The 18,593-nt window shown below is 38.8% G+C and overlaps 1 protein-coding gene across 1 annotated transcript in view; it reads right to left on the bottom strand.

Annotated features, from left to right (window-relative positions):
* Positions 1 to 1,636: 1,636 nt before the first annotated feature.
* PTPRK (protein tyrosine phosphatase receptor type K) overlaps positions 1,637 to 18,593 on the bottom strand; it is a gene marked incomplete at its 5' end in the record, with an annotated part of 159,971 nt that continues 143,014 nt past the window's right edge. The window contains 11 exons of the mRNA XM_088530310.1: positions 1,637 to 2,900; positions 5,332 to 5,467; positions 6,799 to 6,962; positions 8,194 to 8,319; positions 8,523 to 8,654; positions 11,937 to 12,110; positions 12,652 to 12,801; positions 13,904 to 14,039; positions 15,084 to 15,238; positions 16,137 to 16,253; positions 17,051 to 17,148. Coding sequence (XP_088386436.1) covers positions 2,847 to 2,900; positions 5,332 to 5,467; positions 6,799 to 6,962; positions 8,194 to 8,319; positions 8,523 to 8,654; positions 11,937 to 12,110; positions 12,652 to 12,801; positions 13,904 to 14,039; positions 15,084 to 15,238; positions 16,137 to 16,253; positions 17,051 to 17,148 — 1,442 coding nt within the window. The remainder of the gene's footprint in view (positions 2,901 to 5,331; positions 5,468 to 6,798; positions 6,963 to 8,193; positions 8,320 to 8,522; positions 8,655 to 11,936; positions 12,111 to 12,651; positions 12,802 to 13,903; positions 14,040 to 15,083; positions 15,239 to 16,136; positions 16,254 to 17,050; positions 17,149 to 18,593) is intronic.

Genomic DNA, 18,593 nt, shown 5'->3' with positions numbered 1-18,593 from the left:
TGCACACCGTTTTTGGGAAATGCCCCTTATATCTCTCTGATAGATTTGCAGCCTACCCGCTTCTTGTTCTTTCTCTTACACAGGAGTCGATGCTCCCAGGAAACAGAGCTGACATTTGCTGCCACTGCACATGAGAAGAGAGGGGAAAGATCTGGCACCATGAAAGCAGCCTGCCTCTTTCTGATTCTGCTCCGACTCGATGCTTTTAATATTATATTCTGCCTAAAGGACACCAAGGTTTACCAGTACTGGAGTTGGGTATTTCTGAGGTGCTTCTCACACACCGCAGTCCATTTCCTCCCTATACTTTTTCCCAGGCCTCGTAGAGAGGAATTTCCCACAAGTTTTTCAACAATTAGCTCCTGCAAAGCTCATCAGCTGCCAGGAGCAGCTTGGGTTACAGAAACTACGTGACTCTGTCAAAATATCAGAATTACTAGAGCAGTGTTCCCATGCAGGCACAGTGTCCTTTCTGTTCGCCTGTGCTGTGATGCCAGGGTCAGTGCTGGCATTTGTACCAGTTGTGCTCAGCTCATGAGGAAAATCAGACCCAAAGACCTCACCGAGCACTATGAACTTCTGATGGGGTGGACCCCACCATAGGATCTGTCATTGAAAACAAGCATTCAGACAAATTTTAATGCCACATTTTGGGTCAGGAAAGGATTATTAAAAATAATGGTTCTGCTCATGATAGAATTTTGGCTTTGGCATTCCAAAGTCCCAAGAGCTTTTCATCAAACTGTTGAAAAACTGGACAAAACTTTTAGATTAGTGTTGTCTTTTCAATGCCCTTTATGGTCAATGGAGGAAGGCTCTTCCAGAGCCCAATTCATCTAATTTCAGACAGCTGCCTAAAGAGTGGGGTGAATCAGTCGATCGAGGTGCCTCCACTATCTTTAGATGATATATACAGTATTTTGACAACCAAAGTTAGCTGAATGCCAATTGAAGTTCCACGGCCTCATAAAGATGAGAGATGTTGCAGGCAACTTATAATTCCCCCTCCTTGTATATCAAAGACAGAACAGTAGACAGACCTAGCAAACTTTTTCAAACCTGACTTGCATACCTTGCTTTTCATAGGCAGGATAAGAAAAGAATCAGTTTTTTTTTTTTCTTCTTTTAAGATCTGGAAGAGGTAGATCTGTACACAATACAGATGAGAGCATGGAAAAAATCTCAAAGTAGCATAAACATTTCTCAGCCATTTATGATATTGAATGGCTCCAAGTGTCTGAAGTAAAGAAAGAAACTTTATTTTTGATTCCTGTTTTCAAGCAGATTAAATGGATTATTTCCAAATACTCTTTGAAATACTGAAGTGAAATGCAACATAATTTACTGCTGAGATGTTTCTTATCCAAATATATAGCTCTTCCAAGACAAAAATGACTCCTTATCAATGTCCATAAGAAGTTATCAAACTAAGAAATGATATAAAATAATCTTTAAATAAAAGTTTAATTCACTCTTTACATAATATTTATAAGCACCGCATTGTTTTACCGTCATTTCTAAAAAAGACCAACCAGAGACCGGAAAGATTTTAGTTGGCAAAATATATGAAAACTTGTGAACAAATGGATACAAACTAAGCAAACGCACAGTAATATTCTGTACACCACCACTATAATCAGAATCTGGCATTGTTTTATTCAAATTTTGCTTTCTCGGAAGCAGAGCTTACATGTTTGTAAACATCAAAATAAACATTGCTTAATTTTACAACTTGCTCAACAAATACCTTTAACCCTGAAGGGCATACCTAGTGCCATCTTGTTGTCCAGCAGCTGTCCTTTTGATCTGTGCTTGATTATTTTTAAACAATTGCTTCTCTTGAAATTATAATGGTGCTTAAAAATTACTTCCAATATTGTGCAAGTCATAGGCAAGGCCATTCTGATGTGTGTCCTTCCATTTAGAGTCTTTTGATCGATATTTAACTAACGCAACTGTGAAAAACTATACATTTTCAGCAAAATGTTTTGATTTTGGTCCTATAGTTAAAGACCTTCTATAAGTGAGTTGTTTACATGGATTTGAATCACAAGCATGTACACAACAAAACCACTATACCGATGTTTCCTGGTCTATGCATAAAAAGTATGTCTTCTACTTACACTAAAACATACAAAAAATAAACTACAAAAATTGTTTACACTTGATTTCAGCAAAAAAAGCTTTCTTCAAGAAAAATGATTCTTCTTTTTTTTCAGCCATCAAAAAAGGAATGCAAGTGAACAATAAATACATGTGCTTTCTCAATATAGACATATTTACACTTGAGTCTTTGGCTTATGTTTAAGTTTCTTTATAAAGATCTTTATGTGAACCAGCCATCATTGCACATTAAAACAAAATAAGCCAGTTTTTTACTATATATAATATATATATATGCAACACTTGAAACGTATAAAGAATGAACCTTACTATCAATCTGCACTGTTATTTTACTTTAACAATGTATCAAAAGAAAAAGAAAGAAAATTAATACCATATAGGAAATATTGATACATGCAACAGATGGTTGCTCTATTGTAATTGAGAGACGGCTGCATATACAAACACTGAAAAGTCCTAATTTGCGCAAATCTCTTCTGACTCTGTTTTTCATTAAACAGTATTTATGTGGCACTAGATGTTGATACTGTATACAGGCATAGAAACAGATTGAGTTTTTTTATTAAGATACACAACTTCATATGAAAAATACTTTGCATTTAAAATTTAAAATCCCCCTCCCCCCTCTTCCCCTAAAATCTTTCTTCACAGGATCAAGAACTGTTGTCAAAACAGCTTATTGAGATTCATATATTTGGTGAACTTTATCACTTCCATTCTAACTAAGAAGATTCCAGGTACTCCAATGCAACGTCATAGCAGAAACGATACTGCTCCTTTAAAGGGGGGGAAAAAAAGTAGAAAAGTTAAATCATAATTCTAAAATATGAAAGAACAGTGATATCTACAAACATAACTCTTTGTTATCTACTGTGCAATTTTGTCTTCAAGCCTGACATACTTAATTTTTTTTTCTATTACACAAGGATATTACTAGTTCTGATTTTAAAACTTGGATTAACCATCAAAGTGGAAAGAAAAGAATGACCACAAAATACAATGATTCCCTTCCCTGATTTTTTTCCAGCTTCTGAATTAGTTATCAAACCTGGAAGTCCTCATTATCCATCAGAGCATTCTTGTGGGGAAGAGCCTCAACCCTAATTTACATTCAAGTTAGCCGACATTTAGTAGCTAACACTAGTGCCTGCTGCTTGATGCTAATAGCCTGGGAATGTTGAGCTCTGATACAAGGTCTGCTTTTGTAGTAACAGTACTGTAATGCCAGAGATTGGAAGACACATTTAGAAGGGGAGGTAAAGCAGTAAAGCTCCCAACCTTTTCTTGCTTAATATTTCTCCTTAACAAGAGTGCTGTTCAGAGGCAGCACCTGGGGATGGGAAAGGGAAAGGAGAGAGGAGAAGGCAATAAGGAGAGGAAAAAAAAACAAGGAAATGAATTCAATCTCAACTGCCCTTACAACTACACAAAATGAACCTGCTCTGGTGATTTATTTGTGTTTGCAAAGCAAGCCAGAACAATCCATTAGCAGGAAGTGGTGGGGATATCTCAAAGGTTTTACTGCGCTGCTCATTTCTGTTATCTGATCATCTTGCTGAATGTAGGGCACCTGACAGTGTTATATTGGTTTTCCTGGTTTGTGTTCTAACGACTCAACATCTGCTGCTGCTCGAGGGTTCTGAATAAAACCCCTCACAACACAAACACCTCACTACGGAAATGCAGTAAGTACAGATAAAAGCTACAATGGAATCCAGGACCATTTTGAAACGAAATGTGAGTTTAGAGATTGTTTATCAGGAACATACACACTACACCTTGGCCTCTCTTTACAGCGACACAAGTAATTTTCCATGTGATCTGACCTGTTTTCCTCCCAGCAGTGAACTGAAACGCAGGCAGTAATTCAGTGTGCTGTGTCTGAGACATCTACAGCATGGCAGAGTGTAAAGGATTTGTAGCAAAACCAGCTACTAGACTGATATTACTGCTGCTGCAGAATGCTTTATCTGCTACCATTTTAACTATCTTTTTAATTTATCTGCTGCCAATGGATGGAAGAGATAAACAATAATTAAGCAAATCCTGCCACAGAAGCTACATGGTCCTAAGCAAGAGCTGGCACCTGGGAAAGGGGCAGCATGTGAAAAGGCAGCTAAAGCTACTTTGCTCACGACACAAGTTCACAAGGTCAGAATCAATTTTCACTATGCATAAGCTGCAAAATATTTTTAATTTCAATTGGCATCTCTGAATTTTATGCTTCAGGCAGCCATCTGGCTGAAAAGTGACACTGACTCTCAGCAGCGGGAGAGTCAAATGGCAGAAACACCAAAACACTGTCTAACCTGCTTTCACATTCAGCTATCAGAAGGAAAAAAACATCCACTCAGGATGCAATTTTTTTTTTTAAAGGACTTTCCACAACATTCAGTTTTGGAGACTGAAGGGATCGCAGGGATAGATAGATAGGCGCTCATTCATCAAAAGCTGATTTTGAGTTCTGGCAGTATATGTAAAAATATTTAATTTAGCCTCATTGCTTTGCTAATTCAGCTTTATATTGCTTAAATGTTAATCTCCAGCATACTGAACACAATCTCCTTGATTTTAAAGCTTGGAGGTATTATTTTCACTACTAGAAATTTGAGTAACAGACATATCTCATTATTCAGTACAGCCTCCAAACCAGCAGCGGTTATTAAGAAGCAAAAAATTCATATCTCCAGCTACTGATCCGGACCTTACAGCTTATTCCAACCAAGAAGTGAAAGGCTTTGTAAAATTTCAAGATGGTTTAAGTGAGCAGAACACGTTGCAGCTTCGCTTCAAATACACCAGGTTATTTTGGGAGGCTGAAGTGCATTCTGCTAACTCAAAATGTCTTCTGCGAAAAGCACCGAACCACTACAAGAAAAGTAACGTAGATGCTCAGCCAAGCCTCTGACGAGTCTAACCAGTGTGTACACAACACACATTTACATAGCAGGATGTAACATTTCCCAACCTTATGCTCGTGGTTAGAATCACAAGCAGCCTCCGAGGAGTGTATACTACAATAGGAGGCGAAAAACCCAAGAAACTGGTACCTTTCTTCTTTCTACTGAAGACCAACATAGGTTTCCCTGTTGTGTAGACACAGGGCCTGGTGTGCAGCTCACCCAACAGCCCAAAGAGCAAATAACTGAGTTTGTTAGTCTTTGGGGGGCCCATCAATCTGTGTTATTCACTGCGGGCCACACTTACTGGAGTTTCGACCATGTTGGGCTTGCTGTTCCGCAAGGTCTTCACAGCATGGAAAACATCAACCACGTTCTGCCTCTTCACCATTTCCACCACGATTCCGATGGCACAGAACATCCCACTCCGGCCACCACCATTTCTACACACAAGGAAAATAGGTGATTAAACCTCACAACTGTATAAAAGGCCACCTACTTGGCCCTTCAGTTTTTTTAATTTCTTAAGGACGAGTGACTCAAGACTCCCAGAGCAAGATCAGTCTTCCACTATCTCCTTGAAGCCTCAGTGAATTTGGACAGAGATATTTGCTATTTCTGACCTTGCATGCAATAACTTATCTTGAATTTGGTCCTTAAACTCCACCATGTCACTCAGCTGGGCTACAGCCTAGTTTACATAGGCATTCAAAATTAAAACCTAAGTTCAACAGCAAGTACAACATTTTCCACTTAATTCTAGAAGGCAATTCATTTAAATCACCCTCAAATAGGATGATTATGAAGCCAGACTAATGCTGGGGCACAACTGATTTGATATCTTCTTGATCTCTGGGAAAACTTCCAAACTATTTTAATCTTCATTTCAAAGAAATTAGGATAGGCGCTTTTTCTTGTTAAGTTTAAATTAGCCAGATGGTCCGGTGGATACTGTGGCAGGGTGGGCAGGAAGAGTTCACATATATTACTGCAGTCACAAGGTAACTCTGAGCTTTTAAGTAGAAACTTTTTTTTTTTTTTTTTTTTTAGGAAAGAGAAATGTATAATTCAATTTCTAACTTTATATTTAAATAAGATAGGAAAGATTCTGGTCATTTTCTGGTCAGGGAAGAAAAGATGCTGCCTTTTCAACCCCTATGCCAGCTTTTTCTTTTTTTTGCTGGTAACACATTTAACGAATTGAGTACTTCCTACCCATCTCTTTTTAAATATCAGACTAAATAAGCAGCCACTAGTCATTTACCAACAGTATTTCAGGATCAGTTAATAGGTTACAGAATATTTCTCTGATTTCACATAGCCAGTCTAAAAAAAGCTCAAAATATAGTAGCCTTTTGAAGAAGAAAATGCAAGAGAACATATGAAAGAGGTATATGAAAAATTAATAACTGGCACTTAGCATTAAAGACCTGCAAAAAAAAATGAAATTGTGCAAAAGAAATCAATCTGTACATACTTTGTATATAAACATGCTATTATTATGGAAGGAAACAATATGCAGTATACCACTGCAATATCGTATCCACAATATTCCTTCCCATGATATGTTGACCTAACAGACAAATCTGGAAGTTGACCAGAGGCTGATCTAGAGTACTAGAGGTACATTTTGTTTTATTTTATTTTATTTTATTTTATTTTTTTATGGTAAGAAAGGCATATGCATGAGAATGTAGCCATCTGAATGCTGCTGGAACTTAAAATTAAAACTACTGTTTGAGGAGCAGGAACTGACTTTGCCAGAACTACTCACAGGCAATGAATGATGGTCCGTCCCTCCCCCTCTTCACATTCCTCTTGCCATTTTTCAACCTGGAGGATTAGCTTCAAGAAAGATCTCTTGGAAGCTGGTACATCTCTATGAGAAGCCCATCCCAAATACTGGAATTGCTGGACCATCAGATAGCCCTCTTGTGGCTGAGGGAAAGCAAAGATTTTTAGATCAATATAGCACCTTTACAGGTAGATTTAGAAAAACAAAACAGAAAATTAAGTTGAAACCTAAATGTTCACATCATGGACAGATTCCAACATGTATGTACTGCATGGCAGGCTCTCTGCAAATTCATATGACTTGGACTCAAGGAACAGAATTAAAGTTTAAGGGGGAAAAAAAAAGTAACTATATTCAAACAATATCACAGTTTACCAAACACTAATGAAATTCATCCTGACTTCCTGTAAATGGGCAAATTCCTTTAGTTCTGTGTATTCACCCTTAGCATCAATAATGTAGTAAAAACGTCATTGTTAAAATCTGTAAGAAGTGAAAATGAGAAGTGAACCAAAAAGAAAAGAGGAAATCTCAATATACAACAGAAAAAGGGTTATGGCTTAATATTTACCCAGTGTACGTACAGCTTAATCTTCTAAATAGGGTATGGAGAACTGAAAATATTTTTCTTAACTTTGAATATGAATAAATAACAAGTTTGGATAAAATACTGGCTGCATGCAAACTGATCCCTGGTTTTTGCAAAGTATGATCCCCAAAGAAAACCACAACAACAATAAAATAGGTCTGTAAACAGAGCGATTTCTGCTTTCCCTATGGCTCACAGCTACCCTTCACCATTAATGAAAGCTAGAAGTATGCCGAAAGTCACAACTGGTGGTCCCCAAGTTCAGTATTCAATGAAAGCTATTCGTAACAAGGATGAACAAGAACTAGACCAATTTTCAGAATTTTTTTCACACTCTACTATGTAGAGTGTCACAGTATTCTAAGCTGTGGTGCTCGCATCTTAAAATGAAGGTGGTACTGGTTACATACACACCATAAGTCCTTCAGATTCTGCTGTATCACACACAACGTCTTAGGAAAGCTATGAATTAAATACCAGTCATTATGTCATACCAGTCATGTTCATTACATGTTTTTTTCTTTCACTGTACAGAGACTTGGAATACTTCTAACACATCTTCTAACACAGCCATCAGAGAGCACTACAGAACTGCAGTCATTCACCTTAATGCTCTCTCGGTTTACTGTGCAGCTGAAGAAAAGTAGTAGAAGTCAGTATTAGACATCGATGCTTGACACTTCTCTGATTTATGTCTGACGAACACCAACATCATTTAAAAGTAAAACCATAGTAGCTCAGGCAGTGTTAAAAAAAAAACATGAGAGACTTAAGATAATGCTTACTCTTGTTAGGTTGCATATCCTGAAAATACGGTTTACCACATCACAATCCATGGCACAGGACATGCACTCCACTTGGATGGGGCCGTACCTCAGCATTCCTTCTTCAGGCCAGTATTGTGGGCAGCCCTGCGCAGAGCAAAACGGGCATGATCAAAAGGTAAGACTAATTCCTCCGCAGACAGCACCCCTTGCTGAGCACCTCATGTTAATTAGTCTCTGTAAAGCAGAGCAACAGGGCAACTGTGCTGCTCTACACTTTGATCAAACAGAGAGTCCAAAGTGGTTAATGCCATACACAGGTTCATGGAAAAATCAATCCCCAGACTAACCTGTGCTAAGTCGACTTCATTTAACATCACAAGAGAAGTGCAGCCATAGTCATACACTAATCTCCAGAAATCTTTCACAGTGTTTGGTAAAGGATGTTGCGTGACAATAAAAGCCGCTGGCTGCCTGTAGCTCTGTAAAGGCAAACGATGTCATTAGTGTTAGTAAAGGAAATACTTCATAACTTCCATGCAAACTCCGCAGCAGAAATACAGAAATAGAACAAAGCTGTGACATCAAATACACCAGATATCATCAAAGCTGCTGTTAAAAATACATTGCTGTCTCAAGCGAGAACAAAGAGGTCGCTCTGCTTGGGCCGAGGTCCTGCTCGAGTTCGGATGCGCACGTGGCACTGAGGAGGCTCTCTGGGCTATGCCGAGCGGAGGCTTGGGTAACTCCACTCGAGCTGCTGTGCCGGGGAGCTCCCTCCCTGTGTCACGGTGAGGGATACGGAGGCTCAAAGGCTTAGTTCATTCACACCAGGTTGCACATGAACTCTACAACTGAACTGGGGATTAAGCTCAATCTCAAAATTCTGCTTCAGAGCCGCAACCACAGGGTCACTGTATTTTTCTTAGGAAGTACAGACAGCCCTTGCTGTTCACTAAAGGTTTATCTTTGAGATAATATCAAGCAGACTTTCAAGAAAGCCCCACAAAGCACTACTATTAAACCAAAAAACCTTTTAATTCCTCTGCTAAAACACTCTTCACATTTTATGGTCTCTGTCTATAAGCAGAACTTCTGTTTTGAAAGAAGAAAGCTGCAGAAACAGTGAAGTCGGAAAGGAATGAAGCAGTGCGTTGGCTGACAACTAGATGCCTCGCTTATGACAACATTTACCAGATTGAAGAACTAACCATCGAGTTCACTGGACCTAATTTCCACCAGAAAGCAGAAGTTAAATAGCTGGATGGCGTGCTTAGGCAGAAATATCATTTTTCTCTCATGACAGCCAATTCTATTGTCTGTATGCTGCAGTAGGCACAGCTGCAAATAGGGATTTCTGGCCCTATATAGGTTGGCTCAGACTAACTCACAGAGGGACTAGTCCCTGCGGCACATAAACTACTAGCAGCGAACAGAACAGGAGAGGACAGAGGCTTTTTGTAGGCAATATGCAACTATACATGGAAGAATTCTTGAATTTAGTGAAGGAATACAGATATGAACTAGAAAGGAAACTCTAAAAGGTTAATTTGAAAAACAGAGTAATACAGCGAATATTTTTGTGGGTGAATGGGAACGTAAATATCCAATCTGAAGATGAAGCTGTGGGACAGCAGTGTGCACTGTGGAGATGCCCCTGCTAAGTGTTTAGTACCTATGCTTCTATCTAGTGTGAATGTTTTTTACTGTTCTAAGTATTGTAAATTAACTTAGGAGAAGGACCTGGAATGATATGTAAAACACTTCAAGCATGCAAGCTTGCTTGTTTGAAGGGTAAGATGAGGGATCTTCATGTGTATTATATTGACATATCCTTGAAGAGCACAGTGTGAGGCTGAGGAAGAAAAAAATATGCAACTTTTTTTTTCACTTGGTGCTACTACTTGCTGTACATTGTGAAGATAACAAATGATTCAGTTAATGCACTAGAACCAGTATTTATTTGATAGCAGAGTAAGGAGAATGACAATTTTCTTTCCCTCGCATATGCCATTTTTTTCTAATGCAGGAAGTAAGTCTGGATAGCAGCATGGGCATGCAGCTTGTGTCCTACTGCCTAGAAATGATGACAGAGCAAAGAGGAACAATCACTCCAGAATCTTCCCTTATATTATCAAGGAATAAAACATGTACTAGCTGATTCTTTCTTAGCCTTCTTGCCCATCGTTTCTGGACCTTCCCAAGATAAGAGAATGTCCTTGGGTTCAGATTTTCCAAAAGAACAGACAGGATATCTGCTGTCCCACTGGGAGGCATTCTTATGAAAGAAGATAGGGACACAGTACAGTGCAGAAAAAGAAAGGTTTCAATATCTCTTTTGCTTTGTAAATCCTCCTCTTCTTGCCCAGCTCTGGGGCACCTCTTTCTGAATAAAAGAAAATTATGAAAGTAGAACCAGAAACTTCTATTATCCACATTTTTTATCCTGTATTTATAGCCTTGTTATGTCCCCTTAGCGTAATACCTATGCTTAACTTTGCTGCTTTTTTTTTTCCTTTTAGAATTATAAGCACTAGTTCCTTTTTTATTGCTACCACTTCTGCCTTTCCATACTTGCCTCTGATTGCTTATCCGTTAATATATTGGCTTTTGCTTCTCTCTCTGCTTGCCACCCAGGGCATCTTCCTGCCACGCAGCCTGTCACTCTTTCTCCCCAAAGCCCCCTCCTCTGCACAGCTGAGCTGCTTCCTCCAGACCACATCCATTTCGTCCAGGTGTTTAATGTAATTTTTAACTGCAATTTTAAAGAGCTTAGTTGCTACCAGAATGCTGCTCACTGCTCTATAATTCATCCATTCAGCCCCCATGACTCGCTAATAGATTGGTCTCACACATGCTACTCCTCCATTTTCCTGGCACAAGAGCTAATTTTGAGATCAGAGATTGTGTTTTGCTAGAGGTTTAAATGTGTTCTAGCACAGACAGGACCGCCAGGACCTATACCATTTAGTCCTGATGACTGCTGCTGCTAGTTTCCATATCATTCCAGCATCTTTTTTTGACACTTCCATTCCTGACAGTAGTTCACTTTTTGAGGAAAGCGAGATACTCTGAAAATCAGGCCCTTTATTTAGGTATTTACTGAAAACATGGCTTTAGGGGCCTAACTTTGGAAACACTAACAGTAGGCACAGGCAAAGCCACATCACAGCACACGTGTGATGAACTGCATGATGGATCTGACATCTCTGTTCTTTCCACTAATTCACCCTTTTCCCTGATGGCATCACCACTGCTTGAACTCCAAGGATCTTTAATGGCTGCAATTTAAAATATGAACATGAAAGAAATCCCCTATCACCAAATCTGCCAAAGAAACATTTTTGTCTCTTCCTCTGTCTTTCCCTGCCTCAACACATGTAGCCTTTTTACTAAAATTACAATAGAAACCTCTTCCTCAGGCAGGTAATCTCTATTTTCCAACAAACAACAGATTGCTGAGATCCTGCTGAGATCTGAGATTCAGAAGACTGGGGTTTTCTACAACGCTATTGAAAAGGAGAGTTTTCCAGCGGGTCACATAAGGATGCAGAAGACTAAGATATCAAGCATTATGAAGAAACTACACAACGTAGGGGGCCAGAGGGGAAAGGAGGCTACCACTTCCCCCCTTCTTTGTTAAGACTATTTTAATGGGCACTACAGCAAGAAAGAGTTACCCTTTCTTAAACCCGCAAGCGCTCTCTCTCCTATTACATAGTTTTTCATGGCACACTATGCAGACAAAGGAGATAGTCTCTTACATCCATAAGAGCAGCATTGATGTAGTTGCTGCTCTCCCCATCAATAGTAATCAAGAAAGGCAGACATCTGTCAGGTGGCAGCATATCCATGAAGCGGTTCTTGTCGTGATTCCTTGGCAAGCAGGCTATGCTGCAGTCCTCAGCTTGCAGGCGCGGGGTCACCGAATTCAGCGTCTAAGGAACAGAGGAGGCTGCTGTCACGCTCGGAAGCAATGGTCTCAGCATTTGCTGACTTATTAATTTTAAATGTTGCAACGCTGCAGAATCATTAGCAAATAAAAGTTTGCTAAGTAGGCTTGGACTTTCCAAGAGGATTTAAACTGCATGTGCAAAAGGCGTTCTCTGCACTAAACACATCCTGCTTGCCACCATCCCTTCAGAAAGGAATAAAGCAAAGAGGATGTTATTGGAGTTCCAAAGAACTGTGCCTTTGCTGTACAGATGCAAGTAAAAGCTCTCTCAGATTCCCAGTCAATGCTCCTTATTCCAGCCAGATAATTGCTTTATTTATTTTTTTCAAATAATTCCATGTTTTCCATGTTCAAAAACAACTTTGCCAAGTATGTAAACATGAATGCTGTATTTTGTGGAACAAAAGAAAGGGACTGAGCATTATATATGTGATACACAAATCCTTTCCTTTAAAATCAATTAAATGTAGCCAGAGGCAACAAAGGTTGTTGTCACATGAAGAGTTAGGAGGAACCGCAAATACCTGGAACTCATCTTTGAGATGTGAAGAGTTTGTCTGAGAGTCTATTCTAATCATATCAAAATATGCAGCTTTGAATTCACAGACAGGAATAGCAGTTTCTCCACACAGACAAGCTTCTAGAATGGCGTCATGAATAAAGATGTACTGCTCCTACCAAATTAGAGGAAGAAAAAATATATGCAGCCATTTAGAAACAAAGAATCTTTACTTCCTTTAGAATAAACACATTACCTGCAACACTATATTTCATTCAAGGCAGTGTCCATCAATCTATTAGATACTGCTTTTAGGATGACAAACCCTCATCATGCCAGGAATGTAGTTAATCAGCATGTTTTCTTTAAAGGTAATTTAAACTCAGTAAAACTCAGGAGCACAGACATAGCAACTTACTTAATAGGACATTTTCACTTTTCTTGGGGTGTTTGTGGGTTTCTGTGTGTATGTCAGTGACTTGCTGGCTTTACTAATTTTCTTCTTTAAAATAGCTTTCATTCTTGTAAAACTAGCAAAAAGCGTAAAATGTTGCAAGAACTGCACATGATTAGCAGTTATTTTGCATGCTGCATTCTCCTTATGTGTATGCAAGCTAGTACACCAATTTACTGATAGCTGGCTCTAGGCTAGTAATAAACTCAAGAGCATCCAAACAGGAACAATGTTTCTTCCCATTTTTTTCTGGCTTGTCTTGAGATACTCTGAGTCCCAGATACCGATTTTTTCAATCATCAGGTCTCCTGTCATTTTTTACACAGCACCTACACTATTTACTTACCTCAAGAGTTAGGAAGAACATATGTCTCGTCTCTACAGCAAATTGCATGAATTGTGCCAGCTTCCTCTACATAACATGGATAACAATGAAGCTAAAGCAGCACAAGCTTTAATTGATAAAATGGGTTCAAAATTGGTAGCAATAAAGTGAATTTCCAACTTTGGGATTACTTTTGCAGAGCTGCGGGTACTGGGGCTGAGGACAGATGTGCCAAATGAACCTATTGTAGGGCCATGCCTAAAAATTCCCCTTACTTTTCCTTTTTCTTACAAAGTTAGATGGGTATTTGTGTATGGAGACAGAGAGAGTTGGCAGGTTTGCTACACGATCGTAGTTCTGTTTGCAGTAATGCCTCCCAGTGGGGATAACCCCTCCCCAGATCCACTGCCAGGTGTTTGTGGTGTTCAAAGTGACAGCAAAATTCTGATCTAGCACGTTTGAAAAAGCAGTAGGTCCTTCGAAGGGAAAGTGCCGTACCTCTGTCTGCACCATGTTGATGCGACGGGACCGCAAAGCTTTGACACAGTTGTAGATGTCCACAACACCTTCTCTTTCTGCCATATCTAACATGATATCGATCACAATATAACAGCCTGTTCGTCCAGCACCAGCACTAAAAGTAATCAGTAAATACTGTTAACAATGCCCCCATAAAACACCTACAAACTTTATAAACTTGCCTTTAAAGCATTTGTAAAATGCAAATTCTCTTTCATCACAACCTAATATTTATTTTCCCTCCCCTTCTTCATAATGCCTTTTAAATCTTTTGAGGTGAACAACCAATTTTTATCAGATTTGACCCAATAGCAAAAAATTATCACCCAGATGAATACTTACAGTAAAAAACTAATTCTTAGTTAAACTGAAATCAGGAGGATGATTAAGCTCACATAGTTCAAAACATAACAGTTTTTTTTTATTTGGTATGATTAGTAATAATTTTCAAGTGAAATATTACAACAAGAAACTCAAGTGTACAGCCAAACTCTAAAACAATTTAGGCAGCACATTTTTCATTAAGCGAAAGATCTCTAGATTCATTTTGCTTTTATATGTAGTCCTAGACATTTTTTCGGAGTGATTTTTTAAAATTTGAACAATATTAATAGCTTTATCTACTGAATGTAATTGAACATTTGACAGCTCTGATTGATAGAAAATTCTATTTGCAAAGGATTGTGTCCCAAAATACAAGCCATTCAAAGCCTACATGGAAACAACATGCTGTATTTGCTGCCATTAACCTCATTCCATCTTCATTCATCTACTTGTTTACTTTGATTTAAATTAATGATCTGCTCAGACATTATATGTAACACCAAACCATCAAAGCAGCTGTAACTACGCTTCACTCTAGAGTGCTGTCACAAAATTTTTGTAGGACACCTAAAATGTCCTAGAGCCCATGATTTAGCTAATGTAACTCTCACAGGAAAAAGAAAAGTCCAACTATTCTATTTGGGAAAACTGTATTAGAATTGAGTTATTTATGAATGCTTCTGTGTACAGCGTTGTCCTAAGCTTGCAATGTGAATTATGCAATTCAAAAACAGGACAACAAAACACTTCAAAAACACTGTGTGCTTCACAAGAGCTTGCTACACAGGCTCAGGGAGGAAGGTGTGGAAAATGAGTCTACCTCTCCTGTACCCACCTGCAATGCACAACAATGGGCCCTGCACTAGGGGGGTTAGACAGTTTGACCCTCCGTATGAACGAGAGCAGGCCGGTGGCATTGTAAGGAACTCCATGGTCGGGCCAGCCAGTGAAATGAAACTGCTTAACTTCACGGATTTCGTTGTAACCCCTCTGTAAAAGGCAAAAAGAAAGGTTATGAGATTCAAAGTATTTCACACACAAGAACTCTTCTGAATCAAGCAATGACACCACTGTTAGAATCTGCCTGCCGTCTCCATCATTTCAGCTTTCAACAAATATTTAAAGGATGAAACACAGCATTCCATCTTTAAAAGTAAAAACATCTTTTACAACGGAAAATTAATCTGACTCCAAAACTGCAAGACATCCTTTATGAAGAGCAGAAACTACCTTTCCTGCTATCTTTTTACCCAAGGCTTTCACATAAAGCTTTACATACAGGCTTAAAGATGTTATTGTATTTTTTTTTCCATTTTGAAATTCATGATTCTTATATTAGCTATAGTGATATGTTAGTTTTGCATCATTAGATATTTTCCCCTGTGCTTAGATGCAATTTTCATTGATTTTCACAAGTTTTGCTAATTAAGGCAATGGTCTGCAACATTGCTGGCGAGTACAATGATTTACTGAGAGACCACTACTATATCTTATAGCGACTCGTTTCATTCTTTGATCAAGGGAGATGATTGACTCAGCTACATTTACTTCTAATAAAACAGAACAGGCAGAGAGAATGACTGGCACAACAGTTCATAATCAAGTACTGCAGCCCACCTCGGGTCAACAGAGGAAAGGTGAATGTAGACAGGACAGGGGAGGGTTGAAGTCAACATTTTTGGCAGTTGTAAACACCAAAGCGATACATGTGTGTGAACACCCCTCATGCAGTCATCACTCCTGCCCTGAGATAAGGCTGCCTACTCTGTGGACCTCTTAAGCAGGCAGAGGGATTTGGTCTTCCGCAGGATCCCCTGCAGACATAACCTCCTGCATGTGCCTTGCTACCAGAGTGGTATTTCACTAATGCCTTTGGAAACGCACTCACCCTTCCTAGAGTAAACGTCCTGACGACATATTCTGCAAGCGGCTCCATCTCTATACAAGTCACTTTAAAGTCACCGTAAACTTCTGTGTCATCAGGCCAATACTTGTAGCACTTGACCTAAATACAAAATGCAAAATGATCTTACACCAAAGAGAAATAAAAGCTTGAGAAAATGTTACCGCATGTTTTGCATTATGCCACCAATATATAATTCCATTTATATGTATTTATAAGTGGAAAATACTTATTTCCAAAATGACCCTGCATTCAAGTGACTCATGTCATGGCTCAAGTTTAATGGCTGTTCTGTCAAGTTAAGCACTATTTGGAAGGAGCTTATGCTATTTTACACAGCTGTAGTCAGATACCAAACTCATTACTAAATGAGCACTTTTTTTTTTTTTAGTGCTGAGCTATGGAAGACATTTTCCACTTATGTTAAAGTGGGATGCATTTCATACCAGTAATCAAACTGCTGTAAGTAATCTTAGATATTTTAGATTACTCCCCAAGGGATGAGTAAATGCTAAATTGTAAGTAATTTGCTGATTTCCAGCCACCGATATAAAAGCGTACTTGCTCTCTCATGCACTTGCTAGACTAATTTGAGGGGCTTAATTTCCAGAAATTCTTTGTTGAATTAAGAATTGTGGATTCAGACTCACTACTCCTAAGAGTAACAGAGCATCAGTCTTCCATGGTGGGTCTTCTAAGGTTTCTTTTTTATATACACTACTTTAACTCTCAGAAATGTGTGGGCTATGAAGTTTCCCCTTTCCTCTCCTCTTAGGGAGAGGACACAAGGGGTGCCCTTCACAAGACCCTCCCAGATTCTGCTAGTAATATTAGTTGTCAGCAGGTTTTTTCTTAGGCCTGTGGCATAAAAAATGGAGGAAAAAATGAAGAAAACTTACTCTCCCAACTTCAACCAAATTTGTGACCATCACAACACAAGCTGATTGCTCCTGCCATATCATTCTCCAAAAATCATATACAGTCTCATGAACTGGACCTGTAAGGAAAATGCCTGCTGTTATTCTACAGTAACAGCACAGTCAAAGCAAGCAATAAAAATAAAATCCAGTACTTTATGGAACTGACACAGACAAATGCGTTTGCTCAAAGGTGAAAGCTTGACAAAACCACATCATCATACCATCATCCCAGTTTCTAAACTATACTGTTGCTTCCAACCAATGCTGAAGCATCTCAGTTTAACTGAATTACCACTTGAAAGATATCAAATGCAGGTGTTTTATGCAGCAAAACACCAGGAGTAGCTTGAAAAATACACAGACGCAACTCTAGATGTAGTCACACCTTGTTAAATTTCTAATTTTGTTTTACATTTATGAAATAATGTGCCGAGGGGGAGTTTCTTGAGATGGTCCCTGAAAATTGGAGAGAAATATCAGTGAGAAAGGCTGTTGGAAAAGACTGCATGCATTTCCCACATCTCTGCCTGTCATGTGCAGGCACAAAGAGCCACTGAAGGGCATTTAAGCTTACCACCAAATGGTGTTTAAACTAACTCAACCACTTTTCTGTGGAGTAAATGGGAAGCTCGCACAAGCTTTGCCGGCTGCTCTGCTTCAGAGGCACAAAGCACCCATGTGAGGGGCAGGGGCTTTTGTACCACTATAACCACTTCAGAAAGGTTTGCTGACCACGGCGTAGCAGCTGTGTAATGCAAATACATCTGAACGCTGAGGCCTGTTCCTTCTCATGACAAATTAAAGGCTGCAAGAGGAAGGCAGCAATAAACTTGCATGCCCTGTATGCACCGTGACACGTAACTGATCCACATATTAAAACAGATCTTCAAAAACACCTATAGCCTTAACTGCTACAGAAGGAGACTTTTCTAGAAAGCACTTAAGCAAAAACAAAGAAAATGTGAGCAGTTTTAAACTTCCTGATTTATAACAGGTTTTTAGTTTGCATTTTTGTGAGCATACCCAGCCAACTGAAGGCACAAATAACAAGAGATTTCCAGCCTGTGATCTGATTATGCTCACAGTAATGTAATGTATTCTTTTCACTTTAATTCATAGCCTTTAAAACTTCTGTGCAATCTTAGACCAAACTATTTGTTTTTCCTCATTTTGAGAAGTTAATCAGAAATACATAATGACTAACTGTCATAGAAATATAACATTTTACTTCTACTCCCGCTTTTTGTTATCAGGGTATTACACTATAAACATTTTCTTCTCTTATGTCTACAGAAAGGCTTTGTTTCTCTTGGTCCTTATTTTACCCAGATTTGCTGAGATAGTGTTTAAATTTATCATTACTGTCTTCACAGTTTCAATTTTGGATGAAATCTTGAACAGTGAAATAATATAACACGGGAAGAAAAATGCCTCGAGGCAGGTTGGAACTCTTCTCTGTTCATGTGTCTCATTTCTCTATTCATCTTCATAATTAGAATTTACAGTTGTAGCTATTGACTTT

Source organism: Tinamus guttatus, unplaced genomic scaffold (assembly GCF_059628265.1).
Source record: "Tinamus guttatus ecotype Peru unplaced genomic scaffold, ASM5962826v1 Tinamus_guttatus_pri_ptg000366l, whole genome shotgun sequence".
NCBI classification, from domain to species: domain Eukaryota; kingdom Metazoa; phylum Chordata; class Aves; order Tinamiformes; family Tinamidae; genus Tinamus; species Tinamus guttatus.
This window is presented reverse-complemented; position numbering and strand designations above follow the sequence as displayed.